The 26,540-nt window shown below is 39.6% G+C and overlaps 1 protein-coding gene across 1 annotated transcript in view; it reads left to right on the top strand.

Annotated features, from left to right (window-relative positions):
• Positions 1 to 26,540, top strand: part of LOC130849661 (cytosolic beta-glucosidase) — a 113,867-nt gene that overhangs the window by 48,684 nt on the left and 38,643 nt on the right. The window contains exons 3-4 of the mRNA XM_057728735.1: positions 3,027 to 3,823; positions 4,548 to 4,671. Coding sequence (XP_057584718.1) covers positions 3,027 to 3,823; positions 4,548 to 4,671 — 921 coding nt within the window. The remainder of the gene's footprint in view (positions 1 to 3,026; positions 3,824 to 4,547; positions 4,672 to 26,540) is intronic.

The raw sequence follows: 26,540 nt of genomic DNA on the forward strand, positions 1-26,540 counted from the left end.
GTCCCCTTCTTCCATCTTCAGAGCCAGCAATAGTAGGTTGAGTCCTTCTCATGCTGCCATCTCCTGTGCCTCTTCCTCTGTTGCTGCATCTTTTCGACCCACTCTTCTGCCATCCTCTTTCACATCTGAGGACTCATGCAGCTAGATTCGGCCCAGCCGAACAATCTAAACAACTCTTCCCATCTCAAGATCCTGAATTACATCTGCAAAGTCCCTTTGCAGTAATATAAAAAGTGAAATAACGTATTCACATGTTCTGTGGATTAAAGCCTGGACATCTTGCGGGGCTGGGGTGGGGGTGGGGTAGCTTACTCTGTCCCCCCATGAGTAAAGGCGCACAAGAGGGGCTTCCAAGTATGGAGTCGTTATGCACGATTCACATTACGTGGGCTGTGGTTAAAAATCACCCACTCTCACAGACAGACAGGCAGACAACACATGACCTTGCGTAGTTTGGCTTCTGCTTGTCCCGCGTACCTCTCCCTGTTCCTATTCCTCGTCTTCTGAGCTACATGCTCTCTTTCTTGTGAACCTGAAGTTCCCAGAGAGAGCCATACGCCAGCAAGAGAATGAATATATAGACAAGCAGTGACCAGCTCATATATGACAGTAAGACCCTGATCCACGTGAGAAGCCCAGGAAGCCAAACCACAGCCTCTGCAGCCGTTGGTCCAGAATAGTCAGAACCTGGTCAGTGACTGCCGGCTCCTCTAGTTTTTGCTCCCCTCTTCCCTGCTTCGAACTTAGAACCAACCAGGAAAAAGCCAAACATGCTCCCCAAACCAATTGCTGAGGATACCCTGACTCTAGTTAGCCTACCTCCAGCCTCTCGGTGCCAACAGCCTTCAATCAAAGGCAGCTGAATCCTCCTCCCATTTTTTTTTTTTTTTATTAATAAAGCTTTCCTGCTTTCCTGATAGACTTTGAGTACCTGCCAAACGCAAGTAATAATGGCCAACTCCTTGCTCAGAATAAACAGGCTGCTCACGTTTGGGGGGGCTTTGTTTATTTTCATTCCTCCTTTGGACTTTTGCATATTTGTTTCCCTTTCTTCTCCTCCTGGACCCACTTATGTGGGTCATTCATACCCATCTTTTGAGGATCAGCTTAGACGTCACTCATGACAATAATGAAAGTGATTATTATTAGAATGATAGCTAACTGTGCCCGGAACTGCTCTAAGCATGTTCAATTATCAACTCATTGAATTCTCACAACAGTTATTGAAACAGGTTTCTATTATTGTCCACATTTTACAGACAGGGAAAGATAATTCAGAAAGATAAAGTAAATTGCCCGAGGTCACTGAACTTGTAGGTGAAGGCTTTGGGATAGAACTTAGGTAGCAGCCTGCCACCATAGTTCCCTTTCGAAACCATTATGCTACATTGCTTTCAGAATGGATTTCCAAATGCCCTCAGTTTGGGATGAGGACTCCTTATCATATGTTTAAATAGCATTCTGTACTTTATTTTTAATGATAACTTTGTATGATAGTTGTTTATGAATTTGTCTGTAGTCCCTACTAAAATTGAGGTTTTCTTAGGACAAGGACAGTGTTTATCTTATGTTTGTAAGTCCAGCATACAGTAGTGTCTCTACAAATATGTATTTGAGGAATGAATAAATTAATAATTGAATGAGTGAAACATATGCAAAAGTCTAAATTATTATATTTAAAATTGGAAGATAATAAGTTTAAAAAAAGAGAGATAAAGGGACCCTGCTCCTTTGAATGCAACACAATTCTACATATGAATTTACAACTATTATTCACAGCCTCTCAACACAGGACAGCTTCTCTCCTTTCACTTAGACATACAATCACACGACGTACTAATAGCAGCCTCTCCTCGGAAAGTCTCTTCCAAGTTGACAGTCATTGTTAGGTTGGACCCAACATCTTCTTGCCATTGGTTTCTAAGGCAGAACATGCCCAACTTCATGACATTCTCCTGAACTCTGCCACATCCTAAAAACCCCGTCTCTCAGACATGCGGTGCTGGGAGAATCAGCTGAGAGCCAGGGGTGGCTGTGCACTCCTGTGGACTATGTCAGAAATCTAGAGCAAACGCCCCAGCTGAGTGTTCCTTAATGTGCCAAGCCCCTGGCTCACTGCCCTTGCCAGCCACACCCTGGGGCCAATGCTGAGCCCTTGTCCATGCTCAGTGGGTCTCTCTTCCCAGACTTGTAAGACTGATGGGTCTGGTGGGTCTGGAGAAGCACTAAGGCAGTCATTGGGTTCAATTGCCTTATGTTGAATACTGCAGAAATCTATTCATTCATTCAACAAGTATTTATTGAGTCTCTACTAAATTTCTGAGATTGCCCCAGGATTTGGGGGATCCAGAAGTAAATTATATAGACAAGGCTGCTATTATCAAGGGGCTTGTATTCAAGTGGAGTTGAGCAACAAGTCAAACATACAAACACGCAAATAAAATAATATATTTTCTTTAATGTGATTATATAAATTTATACTTTTTAATTGAAGTAGATTTACAATGTTGTGTTAGTTTCGGGTCCACAGAAAAGTGATTCAGTTATACATATATCTATATATTTTCAGATTCTTTTCCTTTGTAGGTTATGATAAAATATTGAGTAGAGCTCTCTGTGCTTCACAGTAGGTCCTTGTTGGTTATCTCTTTTATCTATGGTACTGTGTATATGTTAATCCCAAACTTCTGATTTATCCTTCCCCTTACAAATAAAATAATTTCAGCAAGTGTGCCAACAACGCAAAGTTACGTGATACCAACTTGCCCAAATGAATGCCTTTCGGAACACACATCTTCCATAACTGTGTTGCCCGATTACATTCCCCTCTCTGATCAACTCGTCCTCCTTGGACTTCTTCATGTTTTCTCCCAGCCTGTAATTGATTACGGGTAGAAAGTAATGAACCTTCTTTTGGATTAAAGTTATTTAGGAAATTATTATTCCCGATCCTCTCCTGATCCTTATTTATTGTCAACATGTAAACATAACTGTTCTTCTCATGCTTTCTTTTATTTTCCTCCTAGGAATTGACTATTACAACAAGATCATTGATGATTTGTTAACAAATGGGGTCACACCCATCGTGACCCTCTACCACTTTGATTTGCCTCAGGCCTTGGAAGACCAAGGAGGCTGGTTGTCAGAGGCAATGGTTGAATCCTTCGACAGATATGCCCGGTTTTGCTTCAGTACATTTGGGGATCGGGTCAAGCAGTGGATCACCATAAATGAGCCTAATATTTTTGCCCTGCTGGCATATGAGTTTGGTGTCTTTCCCCCTGGTGTGCCTCACGCTGGAATGAAAGGTTATCAAGCGGCTCATAATTTGATGAAAGCTCATGCCAGATCCTGGCACAGCTATGATTCCTTATTCCGCGAAGAGCAGAAGGGTATGGTGTCTCTATCAATTTTTGCTGGCTGGGCAGAACCAGCGGATCCCAAGTCAGTGTCTGACCAGGAAGCAGCTAAAAGAGCCATGGCTTTCCAACTGGACTTCTTTGCTAAACCCATATTTATCGACGGCGATTATCCTGAAGTTGTCAAGTTGCAGGTTGCCCTCATGAGTAAAAAGCAAGGCTACTCATCGTCAAGGCTTCCAGAATTCACAGAAGAAGAGAAGAGGATGATCAAAGGCACTGCTGACTTCTTTGCTGTGCAGTATTACACGACTCGCTTAGTCAAGTACCAGGAGAACAGGAAAGGAGACCTGGGTTTACTCCAGGATGTGGAGGTTGAAGTTTTTCCAGACCCATCTTGGATAAGTGTGGACTGGGTCTACGTGGTGCCATGGGGAATACGTAAACTACTGAAATACATTAAGGTAAATGCACCGTGTGTTTGCATCCATGTGTACCCAAACAAGGGAAGATGGGAAGCTGGGCACATGTCTGGGTGCATGAGAATCTGAACAAAGAATGATTTAGGCAATAGCATACACATTTTGGGCCTGGGAAGAGATGATTAGGATTTAGTGGATGAGGGTTAACTAGCTGATGAAGGGCTTCAAAGCCATTATTAGACTCAGGATTAAATTCAGTTGTGGCTGCAGTAGCTTGGACCAATTTTTCAGGCCAGGGCCACAACTGGAATTACTAACAGACATAATAAAGGTTGAAATAGCTGGATCCTTTTTTGGTCTCTGTTACATTGGGTGGCATCCAGGTAGCTGAAATTAAATTTTTAAGTTATCAGGTTTTAAGATCTGGGCTGTGGGGGAGTAGAGAGTGTAGCTGCTGGGAGGGACCAAGGGGTTAAGGAGCAATGGGAATCAGCTGATGCTGACGGAAGAACGATATTTCTGTCTTCTCATTATAACAAGAGTCATTTGACTGTCTTCATGGATATTTGCACAGTTTTTCTCTTCCACTGTTAGTTATGAAAGGTCAGCACGCGGAAAATTAAGTTAATAGGGTCAGCGCAATTTGATGAAAACTAGTTTTGGGGTTGTAGCTTAGAGAAGATAGAGGGGAATGCACCTGATTTTATGAGCTTTTTTTTTTTTTTAAACATCTGTTTGGAATAAAACTTCTGCATTCTCGTTCCAGGATACGTATAATAACCCTGTAATTTACATCACTGAGAATGGGTTTCCCCAGGGTGACCCCACATCTTTTGATGACACTCAGCGCTGGGAGTATTTCAGACAGACATTTCAGGAGCTGTTCAAAGGTACCATTTGAAATGATGAAAGATCAGTTGTGCAAACTTAACATAATTTTCGCATGTGCCTATTTGCATTCAGCAAAGACCAATGATTTTGAAAGCTGAAATTCATGTAAATCAGTGTAAAGCCGTGTAATTAAGAGAGAGGGGAGAAAAAGTATTTAGGAAAGAGGAAGGTGAGGATTTTGGCCTAGCTTCAACCTGCTGAAATTTAATCAAGTAAAAAGCAACTGTCTTCAGCATTTTGTGACTCCTGGGTGAAGGTTGATATGTATAGAAGGAGTGGTGGCCATTGGGGGCGAACATTAGTTATTACAAGAAGATCAGCTCTGACCAACTAGAGCATGCTTATTTGCATATTTTAATATCTTAAGTACCAAGAAATGAACTGACAGAATTCTTAAAGGACCAAAATTAAGCATTTGTTCAATAAACTTTAAAGTGGTGTTCGTCTGCAATCAACGCATGTTTCATTTAAACTGTAACCAAGCAGCAGAAACAGTTTTTGTTGTTGTTGTTGTTGTTGTTGTATAGAATCTGTGAATTCTGTTTCAAGACAATATCATTATTCTGGTAACTCCTTTGCCCTAATGGGATTCTTTTCATATTTGAAAACAAATGTGAAGGAATAATCTTTAACTGGTAACACATTTCTACCCCAGTTAATTTCTCCCTTTTAGTGACCACTTGGGATACTGTTGCTTTGTAAATTTAATTTCTCTTCCCCATAAAGGAATCATATCATAGCTACAAAATTCAATGCAAAATGAGACTTTCAATTTCCTTTTTTTAACCATGATAGGCACAGTTATTTCTCATCATTCTGTTTGAGAGGTCCTGGAATTTTTCTTTCCAAAATAAATCAGTGATATGCTGGAATCAGCCAGAAGGAATTCTGGAAAGTGACACAAAGTGATTTCTTTTCAAAGCCTAAAGTATATTGACTCAATCCCTCACCCAAGCCTGGAGTTTATTGACAGAGGGCAATTGGATTCCTACAATTTGATCCAAGCAAAATCATTCTTTTGTATTACACACAAAATAGAGCCTTCCTCTGTGAGGGAATTCCCCTTCTGATAAGACAGGGAAATCTCAAGTTTTCTGAGATTCTTGCCCACTTCTCCTTATAAATGACCCTATTCATAGTTAATACACGGATGCTCCCAGCTTCATCCCAAGAGACAAGTAGGCTAGTTACCGTCATCAGATTTACGGATGCCATTGGGATCACAAATGACTTGTCCAAAATTGCTCTGTGTATGTTACGGAAAAGAGAAAAAAATAGACATTGGCTTTCTTCATTCCTAGCTTGGTGCTCTGTTTAGCGCTAACATATAAGCACATGTCACTGCTCTCTGAAATCCTTTCAAGTACTTTATACAGTCCCTTAGGTCTTTAACGACCTCAAACTAGGATAACGTAAAGATAGAAAAGTAAGTGAAGGCGGGAGTAGAGACTGTGAGGCAATTTGGGTTTGTGAGCCACAGGAGAGAGGAACAGAATTCTGTTTTTGAACTTGTTGAGTTTCTATGATACTTTTGAATTGATGTAAAAAGTATCAGGTACGTAAACCATTAACTTTTCACAGTATCTACAATCTCTTCTGATTCTTAACATTAGATGCCTTATAGTCATTGTAATGAACCCATCATGCTGTATTTGTTTTGGTTTTTTTAAAAAATGTAGCCTTTCAAAATGTTCAGAGATTTACACATTGACCAAAACCCCTATATTAAGTGCATATTCTGGACTAGTGACAGCTATTTTTCATGTGTTTTTGTAGTGGACAACAATTCTTTCATCTGCAGGGAAACTCTCTTTTCTGGGAACGAATCCCTCTTTTCCTATGAAATACCGCCCTCTCCCCCCCCCCAGCCCCCATCCTTAGACTTACCATACCTACAGCCATGTATGTAGAATACAATTCTGCTCTTTGTTAACAGAGAATTGATTGCTCTAGCTGTAGGCATATGACATGAGTTGGGCCAATCCTCGTTCTTCCCTGGGATTTAAAATTTGGACCAATCAGTTTGTTTGTCTCATAGCTGGGGTTGGCGAAGGCGTGTAACATTGCAGGCCATTGGTGGCTCTGCCTCGCCATGTAAAGCTCACGGGTAGTGAGAAGGGCAGCTGCGGGTGCATCAAAGGAAGTGGAGACAAGAAAGGCGGAGCGCTTCAGAAGGGCACGTGCGCCTCTAATTCCAGTTTTCCTTCAGAGCCAGCTGCATGCGTGTTCTTGAGAAACATGACTTATAGTTAAGTGCTTTTCCTGCTTCACCTGATTCTGACTGGATTTCTATCCCTTGGAACAAAAAGAGTCTTCACTGATGCCATCATCTTATTTTATTTTCGAAACCGTGAGAAGAGGTCATTGCTCCTATTTTACAGATGAGGAAACTGAGTTTCAAAGAGGCTAAGTCATTTGCTCAAGGTCCCAAAGTTACTAAGCAATATTTACTGGAACAAGGCAGACTGTTTCTATTATTATTATTATTATTACTCCTACGCCTACTCCTACTGCTGCTACCACCACTACTTTGGGGTTTGACGGGGTCCCTGAGTCCCGGGTCCCTTGCCTGTCCCACCATACTTCTAGAACCTTTTCCTCACCTTTGGTGCCCCCGGCTTGCATAGATTCTCTGGAAGTGCTTCACGCTGCCTCTGCAGGAGCTGACAGGTCCTAGGACCTTGGACACCCCGTATCCTGCCTCTCGTCAGAGGCAGAGCTGAAGTTACTGATCGATTTCCTGAGACTCCTCTGAGGTAGCGCTGATAACCTTGATTGGTGAGAACCTTGCTAGGAAGAAGCACACTGCGAGCAGTTAAAAATAATAACAGACCAAGGCAGACATTTGTGGGAAGCGCTGCAGGTGAGAGCCTGCCAGAACCCAGGGAGTCAGATGGATGACGGCTTTGTGATTCCCACGAACAAAGCCCTGCCTTCAACATCACGCGTCCGGATAGGCACATAATGACACTGTAGTTGGATCAATGGCGTCTGCCTGGAGGTCTTACTAATCTCTTCAGGTAAAATCCCACAGCAATTAATTGAGCAGTAAAAAGAAAGCTAACGCTTCGGTTTCCTTTTGTGAAAAGAAAAAGGGAAAAAAGAGGAAGAATGTCATTTCAAGAAAAAAAGAAAGAGAAATCAGCTAATGCCTTTTTAATCATTGCATTATTTAAATGTCTTTAAATAGGTTGTGTTTTAATTAGTGTAGATACAGATAAGAGAAAAGCAACGCAGTGGAGACACAAAAACTTGAAATAACATAAAACTAGGCTTGCATTCCAGCTCCAATTACTCAAGGACGGGCAAATGGTTCAACCTCTGAAACCCTCAGTTTGTTCATCTGTAAGACTGGGATAACACTTTCCCTGGCAGAGTTGCTGAAAAAATTTTACTTAATAAGCTATTGTGTTAAACACCCCCAGCAATTGCCTGGCACATAGTAGGCTCTCAACCAATGGTAGTAATTATTATTATTACAAAATGTGCACTCCTAAGAATATATCACCCCAAGTTATTTTCCTTATTATTTACAAAATGGAATCCCAAGACATTTAAAAAACATTCCATCCCCCCTCAAGTCTCTAAGTAATGGCAGAACATGCCCCTGTGTCTGCAGTTTTCCCCTTCATTCATTTTGGGAACCTCTGAGTGAGTGTTGTAACATTGGCCCTTTGGCTATTTACGATTGACTCCTGTAGAGGACAAAGCATCCAGGACCTCCCTCCATTCATTATTTCCTCTGGAGAGGTTGCCAGATTAGGTGAAAAATCAAATCATTGGCAGCAGAAACAACCATCAAACAACTGGGTAGCTGGAATTGTTCTGCAACAGGAATTTTTGTAAAAGCTCAGGGAGTAGTGATCTTCAAAGAGTTAGGCTTTTTTTCACATAATATGAATCTTTATTATATTCATAAAATTTCTACCAGTCCTTGCTGCTCTGAGCCAGCAGGCAAGGTTAAGTTCATATGTGATCATACCCAAAGGGGTACATCCACAATCTGAATGTTGTTGAGGTGAGGAGGTGTGAGAAACCAGGGGAGGTTATTCTCAATGGGTGATACGGACCCATGACCTAAACTCTCCTAAAAGGGGATTCCAGTTGGGTTCAACCTGCTACTCACACCTACTCAACATGTGCCTGGCCTTGGCTTGGCTCCCAGTCTTTACTTAACTGGAATGTCACGGTCTTTGCCTTCTTCCTGGCCCAATCCTGTTGTTTGGAGTAGATCAACTAGCCTGAGGTCAGATAAGACATGAGTTTGAGACTTGGTTCTTTCACTTACAAGTTCAATAATTTTGGGAAAAGTCCTAAACAAACAACACTTCAGCCATCTAATCTTTAAAATGGGGATAGGGACTTCCCTGGTGGTCCAGTGGTAAAGAATCCACTCTCCAATGCAGGGGATGCGGGTTTGATCCCTGGTCAGGGAACTAAGATCCCACATGCCGCAGGGCAACGAAGCCCGTGTGCCACAACTACAGAGCCCACGTGCTGTGGAGCCTGTGCACCACAACTAGAGAAGAGAAAACCCACACGCCACAACTAGAGAGAAGCCTGAGTGACACAACGAAAGATCCCACATGCCTCAATGAAGATCCTGCGTGCTGCAACTAAGAGCCGCTGCAGCCAAAAAATAAAATAAATAAATAAATAAAATAAATATTAAAAAGTAATAAAATGGAGACAAGAAGAACATCTACCTTCTAAAGCACGGTGAAAAATGAACAAGATAATGTGTATAAAGCCTAAATACAGAGTCTGCCACGTTATGAAAGATTCCATAAATGATGGTTAATTTTGGGGGGCGTCTCTGAACCCTCTGAGAGTTGGAGCTTTGTCTTTTTTATAATTATATCTTCAGCCCTGAGCACCGTTTCTGTCATGTAGTAGCTTTCTACACGTGTTTGTTGAATTTGGTTGTGTCTATCAGAGAAGAGTTAGTCGATGGGTGATGAGAAATAAATGGAGAAATGATTGGGAACTGTATTTTCTTTCCCTAAAGAAATATACCCTGTGCAGAAAAAAAAAAAAAAAAAAAAAAAGGCAGCCTTCTGGAAAGTTTCTGAGCCAGCCCAACTTTCCAGTGAGATCCATGCTTGAGTTAGCACAGCGGTGGATGATTGCAGAGAAGCTTTGTTAATGACCAGCTTTAGGCTTTTAATGACAAAACCCTCAGCAAGATGTCATCGAAGTTATTGAAGACTTCACTGAAAGTGTTGAAGCTGAAGCATTGTAACGAGAAGGTTATAAATCTTGCAGCTTGGGTATACCAGCAAGACGGGATGCTGAGCACAGAATCACCCTGCTGCTGTCTGTCAGCATTCTCCTTCCCTCCCTTCCCGTGGAGAGCCGGGAAAGCAGAAGTACATCCATTTCCCAAAGTGGTATGGACCCGGCAGCCCCCAGCCTCTGTCAGTTTCAGATCACAGAAGCCCATTTAACTGGACAAAATGCGTTAAGAACCTGTGTTTTCCTAAATGTGCATTTACAATATCCTAAGAATCAAGGGAAGGTCTCAAAGTTTGACACATTGATCTTTTGGAAAAACAAACCAATTAAAAATCCACTGCAAGCTCAGAATAGACTCAATTCCTGAAGACAGAGTCTCACTCCGTGTCAGTTGTTTTGTTGCTTCTCAGAGTACACCTTTGCCAGCGTCGCCCTATGGAGCAGTTCATCTCATAGCTCACAGAGAGCTCACAGCTTTGGGTGCACATGGGGTGGGATGTCGGATGCACTTGGTGGTGTTGCTCCTGGCTGGACTTGATGGAGCTAGTGAGGAGGAGTCAAGATCAGAATAGGGGAGGAAGAATGAGATTTGAAGGCCATGCACACGAATAGTTTGTGTGTTGCTAGTGTGCAGACCTGTGGAATTTGAAAAGTCATGAAGAAAACAATTTCCAATATATTTGTATGTCACCAACCTATATGTACTGAGACCACACATAAACTCAGACAGCCAGAGATTAGAGATATGCCAGATGACCTTCCCCTGTGACCCCTCCCCTACTTCTGTTCAGTAGCATACTTACCTTTGTCTTCCATCGCCCATACGAAGGGTAGCAGGGTAGAAAGTCTAGAGGGTCTGAAGAGGGAAAACTAAGTCCTGCCTTCTGGTGGCGTGCCTTTGGGGAAGTTCCCATTAGAACTCTCTGAATGTCAACTTCCTCAGCTGTTTAATGGGAAGGATGCTCATTGCCATTCTGCCTAAGCCAAAGTCAGCTGTAAAAATAAAATAAGATCATTCATGTATTCGTATGCCCTGAATACCTTAAAATGTTAGATATTTATTTTCATATTTGATATAGTTACTTTACACCTTTAAGGACGTCCATCACCCTGGCCAAACTACATTATCTGGACCTTGGCGTTCTCCACTGCAAAGGGGAGGGTTTGGTGCTCAATATTCAGATCCTGTCAACATCTACAGTTCTCAGAATCTATGGTTTTTATTTTCCTGCACATTTCTGAAGGGCTACGACAAGGGGATCAGTTCAGGGGATTGAGAGAATGTGTTCTGTGACCAAGTGACTGGCGTGGTGCTTGGCAAAGCCCTGAGTCTCTCTCTCTCTCTCTCTCTCTCTCTCTCACACACACACACACACACACACACACACACACACTGCTGTTGTTGAACTACTTCACCAGCCTTCCTCAGGTGAGGCCCGTACTGATACGAACAGGATCGTGCACCATTTAGGGGCACACCCTCTTAGAAACACAGACCCTGGTGCATCTGCTTCCTGGGATCAGGTTTCATGGAGTTGCCCATTTGAGAAGCAACTCAGTCACACATCAGAGAACCTGCCTCTGTGCTTCCTGATTAGAAACTATTCCTTATCTTCTATTTCCATAGCTTTCTAATACATACGTGCTCCCTCTGCACATGGACTTCCCTCGGGCTTCTTTTTTAAATTCGGTTCCAACTGCTTTGAGGGGATAATTACTTAAGGTTCTCCACCGCACCAGACCCAGTGAATTTTAATACTACTATACAGCCTTTAAAACATTTATTTAGATGATTCCAAACGCATCCTCCATTTTTAGAACAATCTGTCCAGTAGTTTCCGTGTTCATGTAGTAGTAAACAGAAGAGCAGTTGTATGTTTACAACTGTAAAAGAGACCTGTAAAATAGTCAAAGTATAATTTATCTGAAGGCAATCTACTTTCCAACATAAAGAGTAGGCTTCACAGAATCTTGAAAAAGGGGCGAAAAGGATTTGATAATGCTTTTTAAAATGAAATATAATTGAAATATAACATCATATAAGCTTGTATACATGTTGATTTGATACATTTATATATTATAATATCATTACCACGTTAGTGTTAGCTTTGTGATGTTACAGAATTATCGTTTTCTTTCTTTCTTTGGTAGTAGGAACAATTGAGATCTAGTCTCTTAGCAGCTTTGAAGTCTGTAATACAGTGTTGCTGCCCGTAATCACTGTATTGTGCATCAGCTCGCCAGGACGCACTTATCTACTTATCTGTTAGTTCCTAGTTTGTACCTTAAACAACATCTCCCTCCACTCCCAGCCTCTGGTAACCACCATGCTACTCTCTGTTTTTCCAAGTTTGGCTTTTTTTAGATTCCGCGTATAAATGACTTTATACCATATATGTATTTTTCTGTCTGACTTTTCACTTAACATAATGCCCTCAAGTTCCACCCATGTTGTTGCAAATGGCAGGATTTCTTTTCCTTCTTCTCATGGCAGGATAATAGTTCATTTTGTGTGTGTGTGTGTGTGTGTGTGTGTGTGTGTTATATCACATATATATCACAACTTCATTATTATTCATTCATCTGTTGATCTGTTGATCATTTGTTGATGGACACTTAGGCTGTTTCCATATCTTGGTTATTGTGAATAGTGCTGCAGTAAACAGAGTTCATATCTCTCTTGGCTATCATCAAGAAGACAAGAGATAAGTATTGGGGAGGATGTGGGGATAAGAGAACTCCTGTACACCGTTGGTAGGAATGTAAATTGATTCAACCACTGTAGAAAACAGTATGCAGATTCCTGAAAAAATTAAAAATAGAACTATCATATGATCCAGCAAAATCCACTTCTGGGTATACATCCAAAGGAAATGGAAACAGGAGTTTGAGGAGATGATGACTTTTTTCACCTATTCAGGAGGGAGCAGTGCTGGAATATTCAGGTGTCGAGAGGGCTATTGGAATTGAGAGAAGGTGAACATCTCAGTTTTCCCCAGGTGGAGTAGTCCTCAAGTGTCTGTCTACATTAGCTCTTATTTCCTGATCTCAAAACAAACAAACAAACAAACAAAAAACAAAACCCTGATTACTACCTGGCCTCTTAGTTATCTAAGAACTTGCTTTGTAGCAAAGCCAGTAGACTTTATCTTAGTGTGATTGGCAGGGTTTGCCTGGATAACTGTGTTAAGATGGATACTGTTGGACAGCTGTGGGCTCTAGGAAAGAAGAGGGAGAAGTGGATGGCCAAGTGATACCCATTCCTACCCAGGAAACTCAGGAAACTTTTGGAGTTTTCCAAATCTTGGAAAAGGATATTCCCCACTATAAATTATTACATTGACATTTTGTCTTGTAAATCAAAGTCTTGTTAAGTTCATCAGTGGGAATTAGCTCTGGGTGCACTAAGAAGATGAGTCTTTGGATTTGCAGTGTTGCTAATTTAGACCTTAAGCAGTGTTAATCTCACCAGTTCTATGGCCTTCCCCTCTATGGTCTTATCTTACCTATTTATAACTTTGCACAGTTGCTCTACAGTGACATAAATATTGTTTCTGCAAGCTTTTCCAAACTTGAAATTGGGTAAACTACTGGTTAACTACATCCTATATTGTTTTTTCAAAAGTGAGCCTGATGGTGTATACAAGAAAATCAACAATATTATGAATAAAAACATTAAACGTTGATGCCGTAACTGTTTCCTGGGATCCTCGTACAACTGTAGCCCTGTCACAATGAAATACTTATTGAATAAGCCAGCTGAATAGATGGAACTTGGGAAACACTTTGATTTTTGAAGATAATGCCCATTATGATCCTTGAAAGGAAGGGAAAAAAAACCATTTTTAGGAGAAAATGGAAGCTATTAAAAGGTATAAGCACTCAGGCAGGAGCAGTGTGTAGTCAGATTTTATGCACCATTTTTTACAGACAAAATTCTGACCAGAATACAGCTTTGGGGTTTTGAGTTCTATACTTAGCATTCAGTAAGTGCTCAGTAAATGTTTAACAAGTAACTAGGAGATTGAATCTACATTAGCAGGAAAACTGAATCACTCTCTAGAATTTCAATGAATATTAGATTTATACCACCATTTTACCTTTTAAAGAATTTTAAAGAAATGGTAGATTGTTTTCGCTATTATGAAAACAATTTTTATGCATTAGAATTAGGCATGGTGCTAATTATACCCTTTTGATATTAAACTTGAGTTTGCTGTGACAATAATTGAAATCTATGCTAAAGTTTTTTACCCATTTTTCTATAAATGCACTTAACCTCTCTGTGCCTCAGTTTCTTCATTGGAAGAATAATAGGGCTGAACTAGCTATTCTTTGGGGATCCTTCCAGTTTAAGGATTACGTGACCATCTAAATATTCTTTCTAGGCAGGTATGTCAAGGATCATATTTTATTAGAACTCTTGGTAATTTCTTAGGCCATAAAATTAAGTCTAAGGAATTATAATTAATAGTCTTTTTAAAAGAACTTTCTTCATTCTTCTCATCCAGCTACTTAATTTGAAATGTGGACACCTTTTTTAATCTGGACATAAAATTAGACCTTGCTCTTCAATGAACTGTTTCTATTGATATTGATTCAGTTTCCAGGTAACATTTTCTTGACCTTCAATCTGGGTGTTTCCTCCTTTATTCATTCGTATTGAAAATGAACCTCACTTTTCTTCCCCTGAGAAATTTATCCCTGGAGTTCAGAATCAGAAGGGTCAACTCAGATTCAAGTTTAACAAAGTTACCATGAAGAGTATAAAATCTCAGAGAGGAAATTGAATGAGCAAATCAGTTCAAAGCATTAGAGTAAAATTCCCAAGTGAAAAACTCCATGGCAGTTACAATCATGACCAATGAAGTCCCCTTTCAAAACACAATCACGGCAAGCACTATCTCATCCATCAAGTTTTAAGACAGTTAAGTATGGTTTTCAAGCTTCGCCATAAATGCATAATTTAATTCAGTTAGGCAATGCAGTAATTTTAACTTTCTTTAAATTTAACTTGAGCATGAAACTTTTGTCTCTGGGCAGGATCCTGAATTAGAAGATCAGATTTCAGAACTACCTTCCTGCCATAATTCTGCATTGAGACTTTGTATATGGGAAGTCTGTTTTTCTATTCTGAGCTTTTGAACAGAGAGATAACTCTAATCAGGGCTCCTTTGACCCCAAGTTACTGTTTAGGTGGCATTTTCTTCAATGCAATGAAAATATCAACATGGTGCTGGAGATGAAAATGGTTTCTTCAGGAATAGAAAGTAATTCTTAAGGCTTATCTGGAAATGCTACATGCAGAGGAAGGGAGGAAGGCCAGTCTCTTTGAGGAAGGGAGGAAGGCCAATCTCTTTGATGAGGGTCGTCTCAGAACTGCAGAGTCTCCTGGGTGTGAATGAGATTAGCTAATGAAACAGTATCATGACGGGAGATGATTCCATGCCCTTCTAAAGTTGAGCCACTTTCCCCCCTTGTTTGCGAAATTCCATTATAGGAATCACTGCCTGCTTCAGAGATAAGTGATCCCATTATGGGTGGAGGAAGAAAAGCCATCTGAGTCTTGAAGAATTTTAATTGGGCTTGTGAATGCAGATGAAGAAGAAGCCATGAATGTCTCAGGTGAAATCCCAAATGAGTTTAGGACTAAAAAAGTAGATGATGTGAGAAGGAATGTATCATATGTGTTGATGAAATAACTTTTTTCTCCCCTAACAAGTTGAATTCATTTCTTTTATAGGTGTAAATCCATCCTAAAGTCTTAAATAATTTTGAATGACCATGTTCTTTTGCGAGTCAAGTTAAATATTAATATATTTTATAGTTAAATGTAAGTGGAATAACAAAAATTAGATCACTGAATAAAATATGAGGAAATGAATGTTTATTAAGTATATACATTTATTGGTAAATCATTTTGTTATGTGGCTGAGGCTGTGCTAATTTAGTCTCTTAAGATATTTTCTTCCATAGATGTTCGGGCTATCTTCTTGATCCTTTGAATGAGCAGTTGGCCATTTACTTAAAAAACAAAACAAAACAAAATAAAACAAAAATATTTCGTGCCCAGAGTTTGCTGTGCTCATGAATACGTGGTAGCAATGTCTAGAATGGCTCAGAAAAATTCTTCAGCACATCTGGGAAAACAAAAAGTATGACCCACTGACTGTGCTTAAGTTTTATACAGAGAGGCAGAAAATTTTATGAATACTCTTACATGACAAGAATTTGCTTGTTTGAAATAGTGAAAGAGCATATTCCTTAAAGACACAGTTCTGCCTTCAAAATCTGGCTCTCACCCTCTTTCCTGTTGTGTGACCTTGGACAAGTTATCCTAACTTTATGAATCTCAGTTCATCATCTGTGAAGTTTTATTTTTGGTGCAGATTAATGACATACTTCATATCCTAGGAGAATGCTTGGCCCGCAGATCCCCCCAATCATAACAAATGCAGTGACTTCTTTGTTACCAGCATCTATTAACTAGGGTTTTAGAGAAACTGTGATTTCCTGCACAGTCATCAAGCACTGATAATTTATGCTCCTCTTGATGACCCTGAAATGCATTCTGAATAATTAGAGAAAGATTAAATTATAATCAGTTTCGTTTCGGTGTTAAGTGTATTTTAATTTATTCTCATTCTTTAAAAATTTGTAATCCTTCTGCATGTGGTAACAATTAACGGGAAATATGTGATTAGCTGGAGCACTCCGGTTCCTGACTCTCCCACTCATACAGAGTTTATTGTGTATTGTGGGAACCCGAACTCTGCCCTGTGGATCAGCTGGGCGTTTGCTGTGTGGGTTCACTTCACATCGGCCTTAAATCCATTCTCAGAGTCAATGTGTTGACTTTATTGCCTGGTGGAAATTCTAGAATTAACCTTTAAACATTCTCAAACAATAGTCTGAGTCTACACAAGGCCCTTCTCATATTTCTTGATCACAAGGTCATAATACTGGTCATCCAGTCTGATTTTCTGCAGACGAGTAACTAAATCTTCTAGCTCTGAGGGCTGTCCATTCTTTTCCTATGGATTTCTAGAGATGGACATCTCGGTGTTTCATCAACGTTTACTTTTATCCAATTGTGCTTTAGACTTATCTTCACTGGGCTTTTTAGGTTACATAACCTTGCTGATGAAAACTTCACCATGCATTTAATCATTTTTGTGGTTCTTCTTTGAATTTTCCATGTTCTTCCCATTTGTCTCTTCCCCCACATAACGTTATGTGCTGCTTTAAAAGATGGCCTAACAACTGACTTGTGTTAGAAGTAGTCTTTAAAAAGGTATCCATGTAAGGACTTCCCTGGTGGTCCAGTGGTTAAGGCTCTGTGTTCCCAATGCAGAGGGCCTGGGTTTGATCCTTGGTCAGGGAACTAGACCCTACATGTCGCAACTAAGACCTGGCCTAGCCACACGAATGTCTTTAAAAAAATGTATCAATATATTGTTTCTTTGTGATCTCAGTTAGTAAGGTAGGTTTTCAGACAAGCAGATTGATTTTGGAGGTTTAATTGATCACCATAGGACTTAGTATTCATCCGTTCTCCTCTGTCTGGCCTCATGCTACCTTCCTTTAAATCTCTGCCTTGCCCTTTCCAACCAACAGTCTTCTCTTCCATAATATCCTTCACTCCCGCTGACATTCCCAGTACTTAGTGAGTACAGTGGTAGCTGCAGAAGGAGGCTGATTAGTTCCTTTAAATGGGGAGCAAGGACAGGGTAGCTGGTGAAGAGTTAATTTTTGCTTTCCAAGATCAGGCAACTCTTGGCCCTGGCATGAAGCCAGGTTTGGTGAGGGTACTTCTATCAAAATATGGGGTCTTCCTTGTCAATGTCTGGGTGCATGCTAGGTGAAGACAGGGAGCTTGTGTGCATAGCCAGAAAGAAACTGTTAGCACTCTACTCTAACCCTGTGCTGTCTCTGAGACTAAACTCACTAGGTAACTGTAGATCAGTTGATAAAGTAAGTTGCTTCATACTACTACTGTGTGTAATTTCACCCCAAGGTGATTTTTTTCTCCTCATATAGACATATATTAAAAGCTAACAACTCAATGATAGTGCTATCACTGTTTGTGTAGCCACAATAAACCTATATCTGTTTGACTATTGCAAACCTGTCTCGTGTTTGACAAACTGCACTTACATTATAGGGCTATGCTGAATCTTCTGGGAACCATGATTTTGAACTTTGGTATATCAGAATGGTCAATTGCAGTGTTTCATTGAGGAGGCTTCTTTAAGAAATGTGACATTTTTCTGAGTATGGAATCAAAGCTCCTTGGCAGAACAAATGCATTTATATTAACATAAAATGTTAAAACTTAAGAACTTTCACAAAATTGAAGTTAAAATCTCTTCAATACTTTTTTTTGTACCAATACATTATTAGCCACAGAAATGTCATATTGAATACTTGTATTGGGCAGTAGTTGAGGAACGTTTATATGATGTTCCTCATTCTTTAACTTAAAATTTTTTTGTTGAGATATAGTTGACATATAACATTATATTAGATTCACATGTACAGTATAATAATTCAATATTTGTATATATGTTGTGAAATGATTCCCCAAATAAATCTAAGTCATTTTTTCACTTTTGATCTTCCTAATGCTGGCTTCTCTTATAAATACGGGTAATTGCATTCAATCTAAATCATTTATTGCTTTCCTCTTACTTAAGAGAGATCTGCTTCTTTAAAAATCATCTTTTTGTATTTCTATTTTTAAAAATATTTTTGAATAACTCAAACACTGTTAAATCTCTATTATTCAAGATAATGGTAGGGAGGACAGTTAAATGCCAGTTTAACTTGTTGAGAGGTATTCATTTTTGTCAATTATCGAAGATGGGCCATTTTATTACACGTTCCAGTTCTTGATGAAAAGAAATCCCAGCTAGTAAGCCAGACCCAGGAGGGAAAGGGAGAATACAAATGTTCTGACCGTAGATGTTGACAGAGAGCTTGGAAATAATGGCCACACAGCTTCCTGGCATTCGAGTCAAGAGGGACTCGCCATTTGGCACATCAGTAGCATTTAGACTGTGCGCTGTGGAGCCCTGGGCTCTGTGGAGATATCTTTGCGGACTCAGATTGCATCGAGAGAAGGTGGGAAATAGGGCTCCAGGGCACCTCAGCTTTCATTGGTTGTATATATTAGAAATCCATAAAAATTTTCATTTGAAAGGAAGACTCTGTTGCTAAAAAAAGAAAAAATTGGGAAGCCACTGACTAATAGGGATCTCATTATCAGAGGGGAAAAAAAATAGTAGCTCCTTTGGGGAAATGAAGTTTTACTTCTTTTCTCCTTCACTTAAGAAAAGGTATTTCAAACATACAGAAAAACATGAGTACCCAGATTTAACAAATATTAATATTTTGCCACATATATTCTACATTAAAAAAGAAATAGAATTTGATTGACCCAGGTGCAATCCCTTTGTGCCCTTCCCAAATCTCCTTTCTTCCATTCCTTACCTGGGATAACCGTGATCCTGAAAGTGATGAGTATCAACTTGTGCATTAGATGCACCTTTTGCTACAAAATGCATGGACCCATAACCTATTTGCACATTGTTTTGTGCATCTTAGTGTTTATATAAATGGTGTCACAATAGACATAGCTGTTTTCAACATTACATTCTTTAAGATTTATCCATGTCAATACTTTTAGCTTGAATTCATTTTTTCAATGGTGCTATGATATTCTGATGTGTGACTAGACAACATTTATTTATCCATTTTCTTGCTGATAGACCTTTGAGGTCCAAATGATGGATTTTTTTTTTTTTTACTTTTACAAACAGTGCTGCACTGAATGTCCTTGAGTAGCTCATATGTTTGAAAGGCATTTCCTACATGGGAATTTATGAAGCAGCCCCACAGTTAGCCCATGTGGTGTCTTTGTGCCATTTAGAATGAGGCTCTCATTCTCAAAATGTTTTCTGAAAAATGGTTGCAGAAACTAAACAAATCTACAATGGCTTTACATCAAGGGTGTTCTCTAGAGCTGTGCAAAGTACAACCTGCATGATCATAAGCAGTAGTCGTAGGGGATGCCATAGATGTGAAAATCTGTAGGACTGGGTATTCCTGGTGGCTCAGTGGTTAAGAATCTGCCTGCCAATGCAGGGGACATAGGTTCCAGCCCTGGGCCGGGAAGATCCCACATGCCTCAGAGCAACTAATCCCGTGCGCCACAACTGCTGAGCCTGCGCTCTAGAGCCCGCAAGTTACAACTACTGAGCCCGCATGCTGCAACTACTGAAGTCCGTGTGCCTACAGCCCGTGCTCTGCAATAAGACTGACCACCACGATGAAGAGTAGCCGCAACTCTCTACAACTACAGAAAGCCCGCCTGCAGCAACACAAGACCCAATGCAGCCAATAAACTAACGAACTAACTAACTAACTAAATAATAAATCTGTAGGATGTATGGAGTTTGGGTGAATTCGCGTGCTTAACAGGTTACAACTGGAATCTAAATAGATTTGTGTTTAGTATTCACTCAAGGTTTTTCTAGCTAAAGGTGGGAGCTGGGGAAAATTGTACCTTCTTTGGAGATAATATGTTGCAAATGCGGAACACAAGGAAGATGTACAAGGCTTTTGCTTTTTCCAGATCACAGAGGACTGGTGGCAAGGCCAAGTGACAATGTGTGGAGGTGTTATCCGTGTTTCCGTCTTTCTAGAATACTGCCCCCAGCAGTGCAGGGTTTACCAGGCTTCATCTGCTAACTCAACGGTACGCTACTAAGGGTGGCAGGTTGTGCAGGAAAGGTGAATCTGCCTTTGCTCAGGGAAAGGAAGTCTGAATGACACAGGGCTGAGGTACCAAGCTGTGCACCTCCCACTGGGGCTGGTGCTACAAGGATCAATACACTGAAATGCGTTCCTCTAAAGTTCCTTTGGTCCTCACTAGGTGGCTTTGCCTGGAGGGGAAAACAACCCCACAACAGGCAGTGTGATGTCCCCTCTGTTATTGATGGGAATTTAGTAGGGGAGGAATTCCACCCAGCTTTGGATATCCGGAAAGCATATTGTTTGCTTCGCAGAATCCTTGTAATTAGATGTTGCCACCAGACAGTCCAGCAGGCAACTGCTAGGCACCTAAAGTTTCTCTCTTCTTGACCTTGCCCCATGCAACATTTTAACCAATGATTTGGGTAAAGACTTGAGGGAATGGGTTTCAGATTTGCAGGTGACAAAATTTGCAGATGACAAAAATCTCATTAGGAGAGAGCAAAAACATGCTTGCTGCTCCTTTTGTGATGGTTTGTACCTTTTCATTGAATAGGTCTTGGCTGAAATGTTACCTGCTCACAGAGGTTTTCCCTGTGCACCTAATGTATGGCCTCCATTTCCATTCAACTTTTACCTGTTTTCCTTATCTGAAATTGTACTTCTTGGTTGTTTGCTGTTTTTCTGTCACATCTTCATAGACTATAAGCTTGGGGAGAGAAGAGACAGGGCTTCCCTGCTCATTTCTGGCACCCAAGGGCATAGAATAGTTCCTGGCACAAAATAGGAACTTAATAAATTTCTGTTGATTGAAAGAAAGTTGTGGGAACCATTGGAGAATATTAGGCAACAAAATGTCACGATCAGATTCTTGGTTTAGAAATGAAACTTGGAATAAGTCAGTCTAGAAGCTTGATAGATAGAAATTGTTGAATATACTCCATGGAAGAAAACATACAGGTTTTAGTCATTTAAAATTTTGCTTTACTTGCATTCAAGGTGTCAAATCTCCTGATTATAAGATGTACGAGTAATAGCATCACTTGCAGTTTATATCTGGAGTATTATCTTCTATCCACGGCACCATTAAGCATTGATGTTAATATTAACAATCTAAATCATACCCAGAAGAGAACGCCCAGGATAATCTCATATAGGGAGAGGGCTGTTCATTTTTGTTAAAATTGTTTAAGAGCTATCACATAAAAGACTAAAAAGACTCATTCTCTGTTGTTGGAGAGGGCAGAGCTCAGGCCATCGGGGGCCCGTTACATGAAAGCAAGTTTCAGTTCAACGTAAGACAGGACTTTCTAACAATTAGTGGGGCTGAGTAAGGGAACTGATGTCCTCAGGAGATCATTAGATACCTGTCAATAGATGGCATGGAAGCAGATGCCAGATGCCCATCTGTCAAAGATGCGGTTCAGAGGATGTCTGCTGCATGTGCGACGGTCATTCCACAAGTGTGTGCCATCACCTAATATTTATTGAGAACCCACGGTGTGCCTGTTTCTGTGGGGAATACAGAAATATATAAGGCACAGCTGCTGTCTGGACATGATCACCTTCCAATCGTGAATTCTGTGACTCTCAGGGAGTCTCAGCCAAGGCCCTGATGTCCTTCTCACATTACAGCAGTCCGAAGTTATGAGGTCTCAAAACACTGCCAACCTACCAGTAATACTTAACCTTATGCCCAGCAGAGAAGAACAGAGTTCAGAAAACCACTTCATAGCCAAGTCCTACTTTTGTCCCCCAATGTAAGCTCTCACTTTGCTTTTTTTTTTTTTTTTTTGCCTTTTTAAAAAATTGAAGTCTATGTGACCTATAACTTTGTGTAAATTTAGTGTGTACAACGTGTTGATTTGAAACATTTATATATTGCAGTACAGTTGCCAGGGTAGTGATAATTAGCACCTCTATCATTTCATATAACTATTTCTTTTTAGCTTTTGGAAAAATTAAAATCTAGTAGATTTGCTTTCATGGCATGAAAGATTATAGCCTATAAAAAGTGAGTTTCTTTACTTTGGTTCACATCCCTTCTGGTCTTTAAAGTTAATATGAATTCCGAGCTCAGGATGATGTGTGTTGGCTTTATTTAAGCAAACTCTGTCGGGATAAATATTTTTGCATTAGAATTGGATCTCAGGGTTTCTCATTGATGGTAAAAACATGAATTATAAAGCAGAGAATTCGCGGAATTATAAGTAAGCACACTTAATTCTTTAAAGTCAAGTCTACTCCAATCAATCACAACGTGTTTGACTTGGAAACCTCCTTCAGGGCACTAGAGAACATTAATAAGTAAAAGTCTGGATGGAACAGTTTTGGGGGTTAGATTTGGATATCACATTATGAACCTAACATTTTGGTCTGAATTCTCTGGGCTGTGCCAAAGACTTGACCTTGGCTATTGCATGGATCTGGCCTTTCTGTCTTTCACGCACTTCAGAAACGAGTGTTAGGATCTGATTAATGTATTTTCTGCAGTCACTGGTCCACGTGCTATCACAAGTGACCTAAGAGATGAACATATTTCCTTGGGCTACTTATAACGTTGGGAGCCACTTTGCCCCTGAGTAGATTACAGCCCCGGATCTTTAATGTTTGCTTTCGTTACTGTGTTAGTAAATATACAAGATACTTGGGCAGTCTTTGACAATATTCCTTTGCCATATGGTCTGGGGACCTAGTTATTTCCTCTACTGGCTGATGTCCCTGCGTGTGTGTCTCTTTTCCATTTGTTGACCTTGAAATTAATCCAGTTTAAAATTATGTTTTGCCAGTGTAGTTCAGATTAACGTGGTGTGAGTAATGGATATAATACAGAGGGAGTGTGATGGAGACAAGCTTCCCAGGCCTTTGCTTTGGAGTCGCTAAGAATGATCAGCCAACAGGGCCTCAAGTTTCCATTTAGAATGCTGTGCAAGTGTTTTTATAGGATCTCAGATGGAAAGCCAAAAATCTGGGAGATTAAAAATATTAAAATGGAAGTTTGCATATTCTGACATTACTCTCTTTTTAATACTCTGTTGCTATATAAAGAGCAAACATTTGGGGCACTGCTTCTGAATCTTAGCTGCACTTTGGAATAACCTGGCAAGATTTAAAAAAATCTCCCTGAGTTCTACCTGGGTCTCTGTCCATCCTGTGATTATAAATTATTTTTTTACCATTTTTTTTGAGAAATAATTAACTTATTGTATAATTTTAAGGCATACAAAGAGATGTTTAGATACATATACATATTGTAAAATGATTACCCCAATAGAGTTAGTTAACACGTCCATCACCTCCTATAATTGCCCTTTTTTGTGTATTTGTGGTGAGAACATTTAAAATCTACTGTCCAAGAGACGTTCAAATATACAATAGAGTGTTACTAACTACAGTTACCATGTTGTACACTAAATCCCCAGAACTTATTCATCTGATAACTGGAAGCTTGTGCGCTTTGACCAAACTTCCGCCCCTGCAGCACCTCCCGCCCCCACCCTCCACCCTTGGCCTCTGGCAACTATCATTCTATTTTCTGGTCCTATGAATTAGGCTCTTTTAAGATTCCATGTATAAAGGATATATTGACAATATTTATCTTTCTCTGTCTGACTTATTTCACCTAGCATAGTGCACTCAAGGTCCATCCATGTTGTTGCAAATGGCAGGATTTTCTTATTTCTCATGGCTCAATAATATTGTGATATAAATTGTATGTGTATATACATATAATGTTTGTGTATATATATATAACGTATATGTGTAATAGTGTGTATGTATGTATATTCTCTATATAGAGTGTGTTATATACACATATATCATACATATGAGATCTATATTTATATCACATTCTTCTTTATCCATTCATTTGTAGACAGACACTTAGGTTGTTTCCATTTCTGGGCTATTGTGGATAACGCTGCAATACACACAGGAGAGCAGAAGCAGAGATTCTCATTTAAATGCAGGAGGTGTGGCCTGGGCATTAGAGATTTTACAAGTTCCCCAGGAGACTCTAATGTGCAGATAATGCTGAGAATCACTGATTTAGGGGCTTTGATCGCCTAATATGAAAGAGAAATCTAAACATTTCCATGTTATTATTTGTGGAACATCGTTTGCATAGAACATAGACTCTGTGTATCTGAGAATTGAAAAAGACCTAGTTTCTAAGAGGCACTTCAGACCAGGGTTCTTATTTATGCTGAGCTATTGTGAAATGGTAGGTTCTTTGTGAAAAATACTCAGGAATGAGTTTTATACAGGTGTGATATTTTCAGAGCATTTCTGACCTCTGCTGTTTGAGAGTGCCTTTCTGTTGCACTTGCACACAAGTAGCAACGTGTGTGCTTCTAAAACTTTCCTCAAAAAATAAATAAATAAATAAAATAAAATAAAACTCTCCTCTTCCTCCTCATCCTCCTTCTCTTCTTTTTCTTTTTTAAATTAAGAGTTTGATCCATTTTCTTCTGGATGTTACTATTGTGACAGCGAAGTTTGGATGCTTATGAGAATAGCTGTTTTTTCTTGAGATATGTAACCCATGATTCCCATCTTTTCATTAATGCAGCCTGGCAATAAGCCATTTGCAAAAATAGTTTCAGGTTTTTCTTAAACTCTCAGAAATTTTATACCATTATATCTTTGAGAGTTAGGTCTGTCTCATCTGTACCATAGCCTCTAAATGAGATTCCGATTTTTATAGGTAGAGTATCAGCATTTCTGAATCTGTTCTCCATGTCTTTTATTTTTTCTCTTATAGTTAAATCTTCTTGCCCTTCTGTGAGATTCGGGTGATTTCCAATTGTGTCTTCCACCATACTAACTCGATTTTTGACTATGCCTGGTTATCTGATTTCTACCATCCTGGTGATTTTTGATTCAGTAATTTATTTTCTCCATGTGTTCTTTCCTGTTCTCATGACTACTTACTTTAGTTTTGTGCACATGATAAACCTCATATAATTTTGAGACAAAAGGACAGAAATGTTTTAAACGTGTATTTTTCTTGCAATGTCTCTTTTAGAGTGAAGCATTTTCTATAGTTTTCAGGGGTAGTTCTTTTCTTATGCGAAGCAATAACTTTTCAAGGGTCTGATTGTTTTCCTCCTCCTTTGGGTGGAGTCCAGGTTGTGGTCTTTCTGCTGGGGTGTTCATCTTCTGCAAGGTGTTCTGTGTTTACTTCTTGTCCACAGCAATCCACCCTCTGTTCTTCCTTGTTAGAAGGCAGAGGCAGAGAAGGCCGAGAAGGCAGAAGAGGTGCCATCTGCCCTCTCTCTCCAGCAGACAAACCAGAAACCTTGCATTTTTTGGCAAATGGAGAAAACCCTTTATGGTTTCCAGAATTAATGCAGGTTTTACCTATTGTATATTTTAAAATGTTTATAAGAATATGGAAATTGGGAGAGATAGGTGCTCACATCGACAGCTTACATTAAATCATGATAAATCATTGGAAAATATTTTTTTGATACAGCTTCTGTTTACGACCTTAAAATATAATTCTAGGTAGAAAATTGCTGAGTCAAAAAGTATGCACATTTAAAAGTGTTTAAATATATATTTTCAAACGATTTCTAGAAATTAAATTTTTTCTTAATACCTTATTAGGATACCCATTTTGCCACATCTTCACCAATAGCAGATAGCGTCTTTAAAATGCACACATATACACAACATACAATTTGCTAATTTGATACGATGTTTACGTTTGCATGTGTGTTTCTCTTGTTTTCATTTACATTTATTACTTTTAGAGAAGATAATGTTTTAATTTATTTATTAGTTATCTGAATTTCTTCTGTAAGGCTTCTGTTCAAGTCCTCTAAACATTATACTGTGGTTGTTATGTTTAGCATATGTTTTAAGAAAATACTGG

Source organism: Hippopotamus amphibius, chromosome 3 (assembly GCF_030028045.1).
Source record: "Hippopotamus amphibius kiboko isolate mHipAmp2 chromosome 3, mHipAmp2.hap2, whole genome shotgun sequence".
Taxonomy (NCBI): Eukaryota; Metazoa; Chordata; class Mammalia; order Artiodactyla; family Hippopotamidae; genus Hippopotamus; species Hippopotamus amphibius.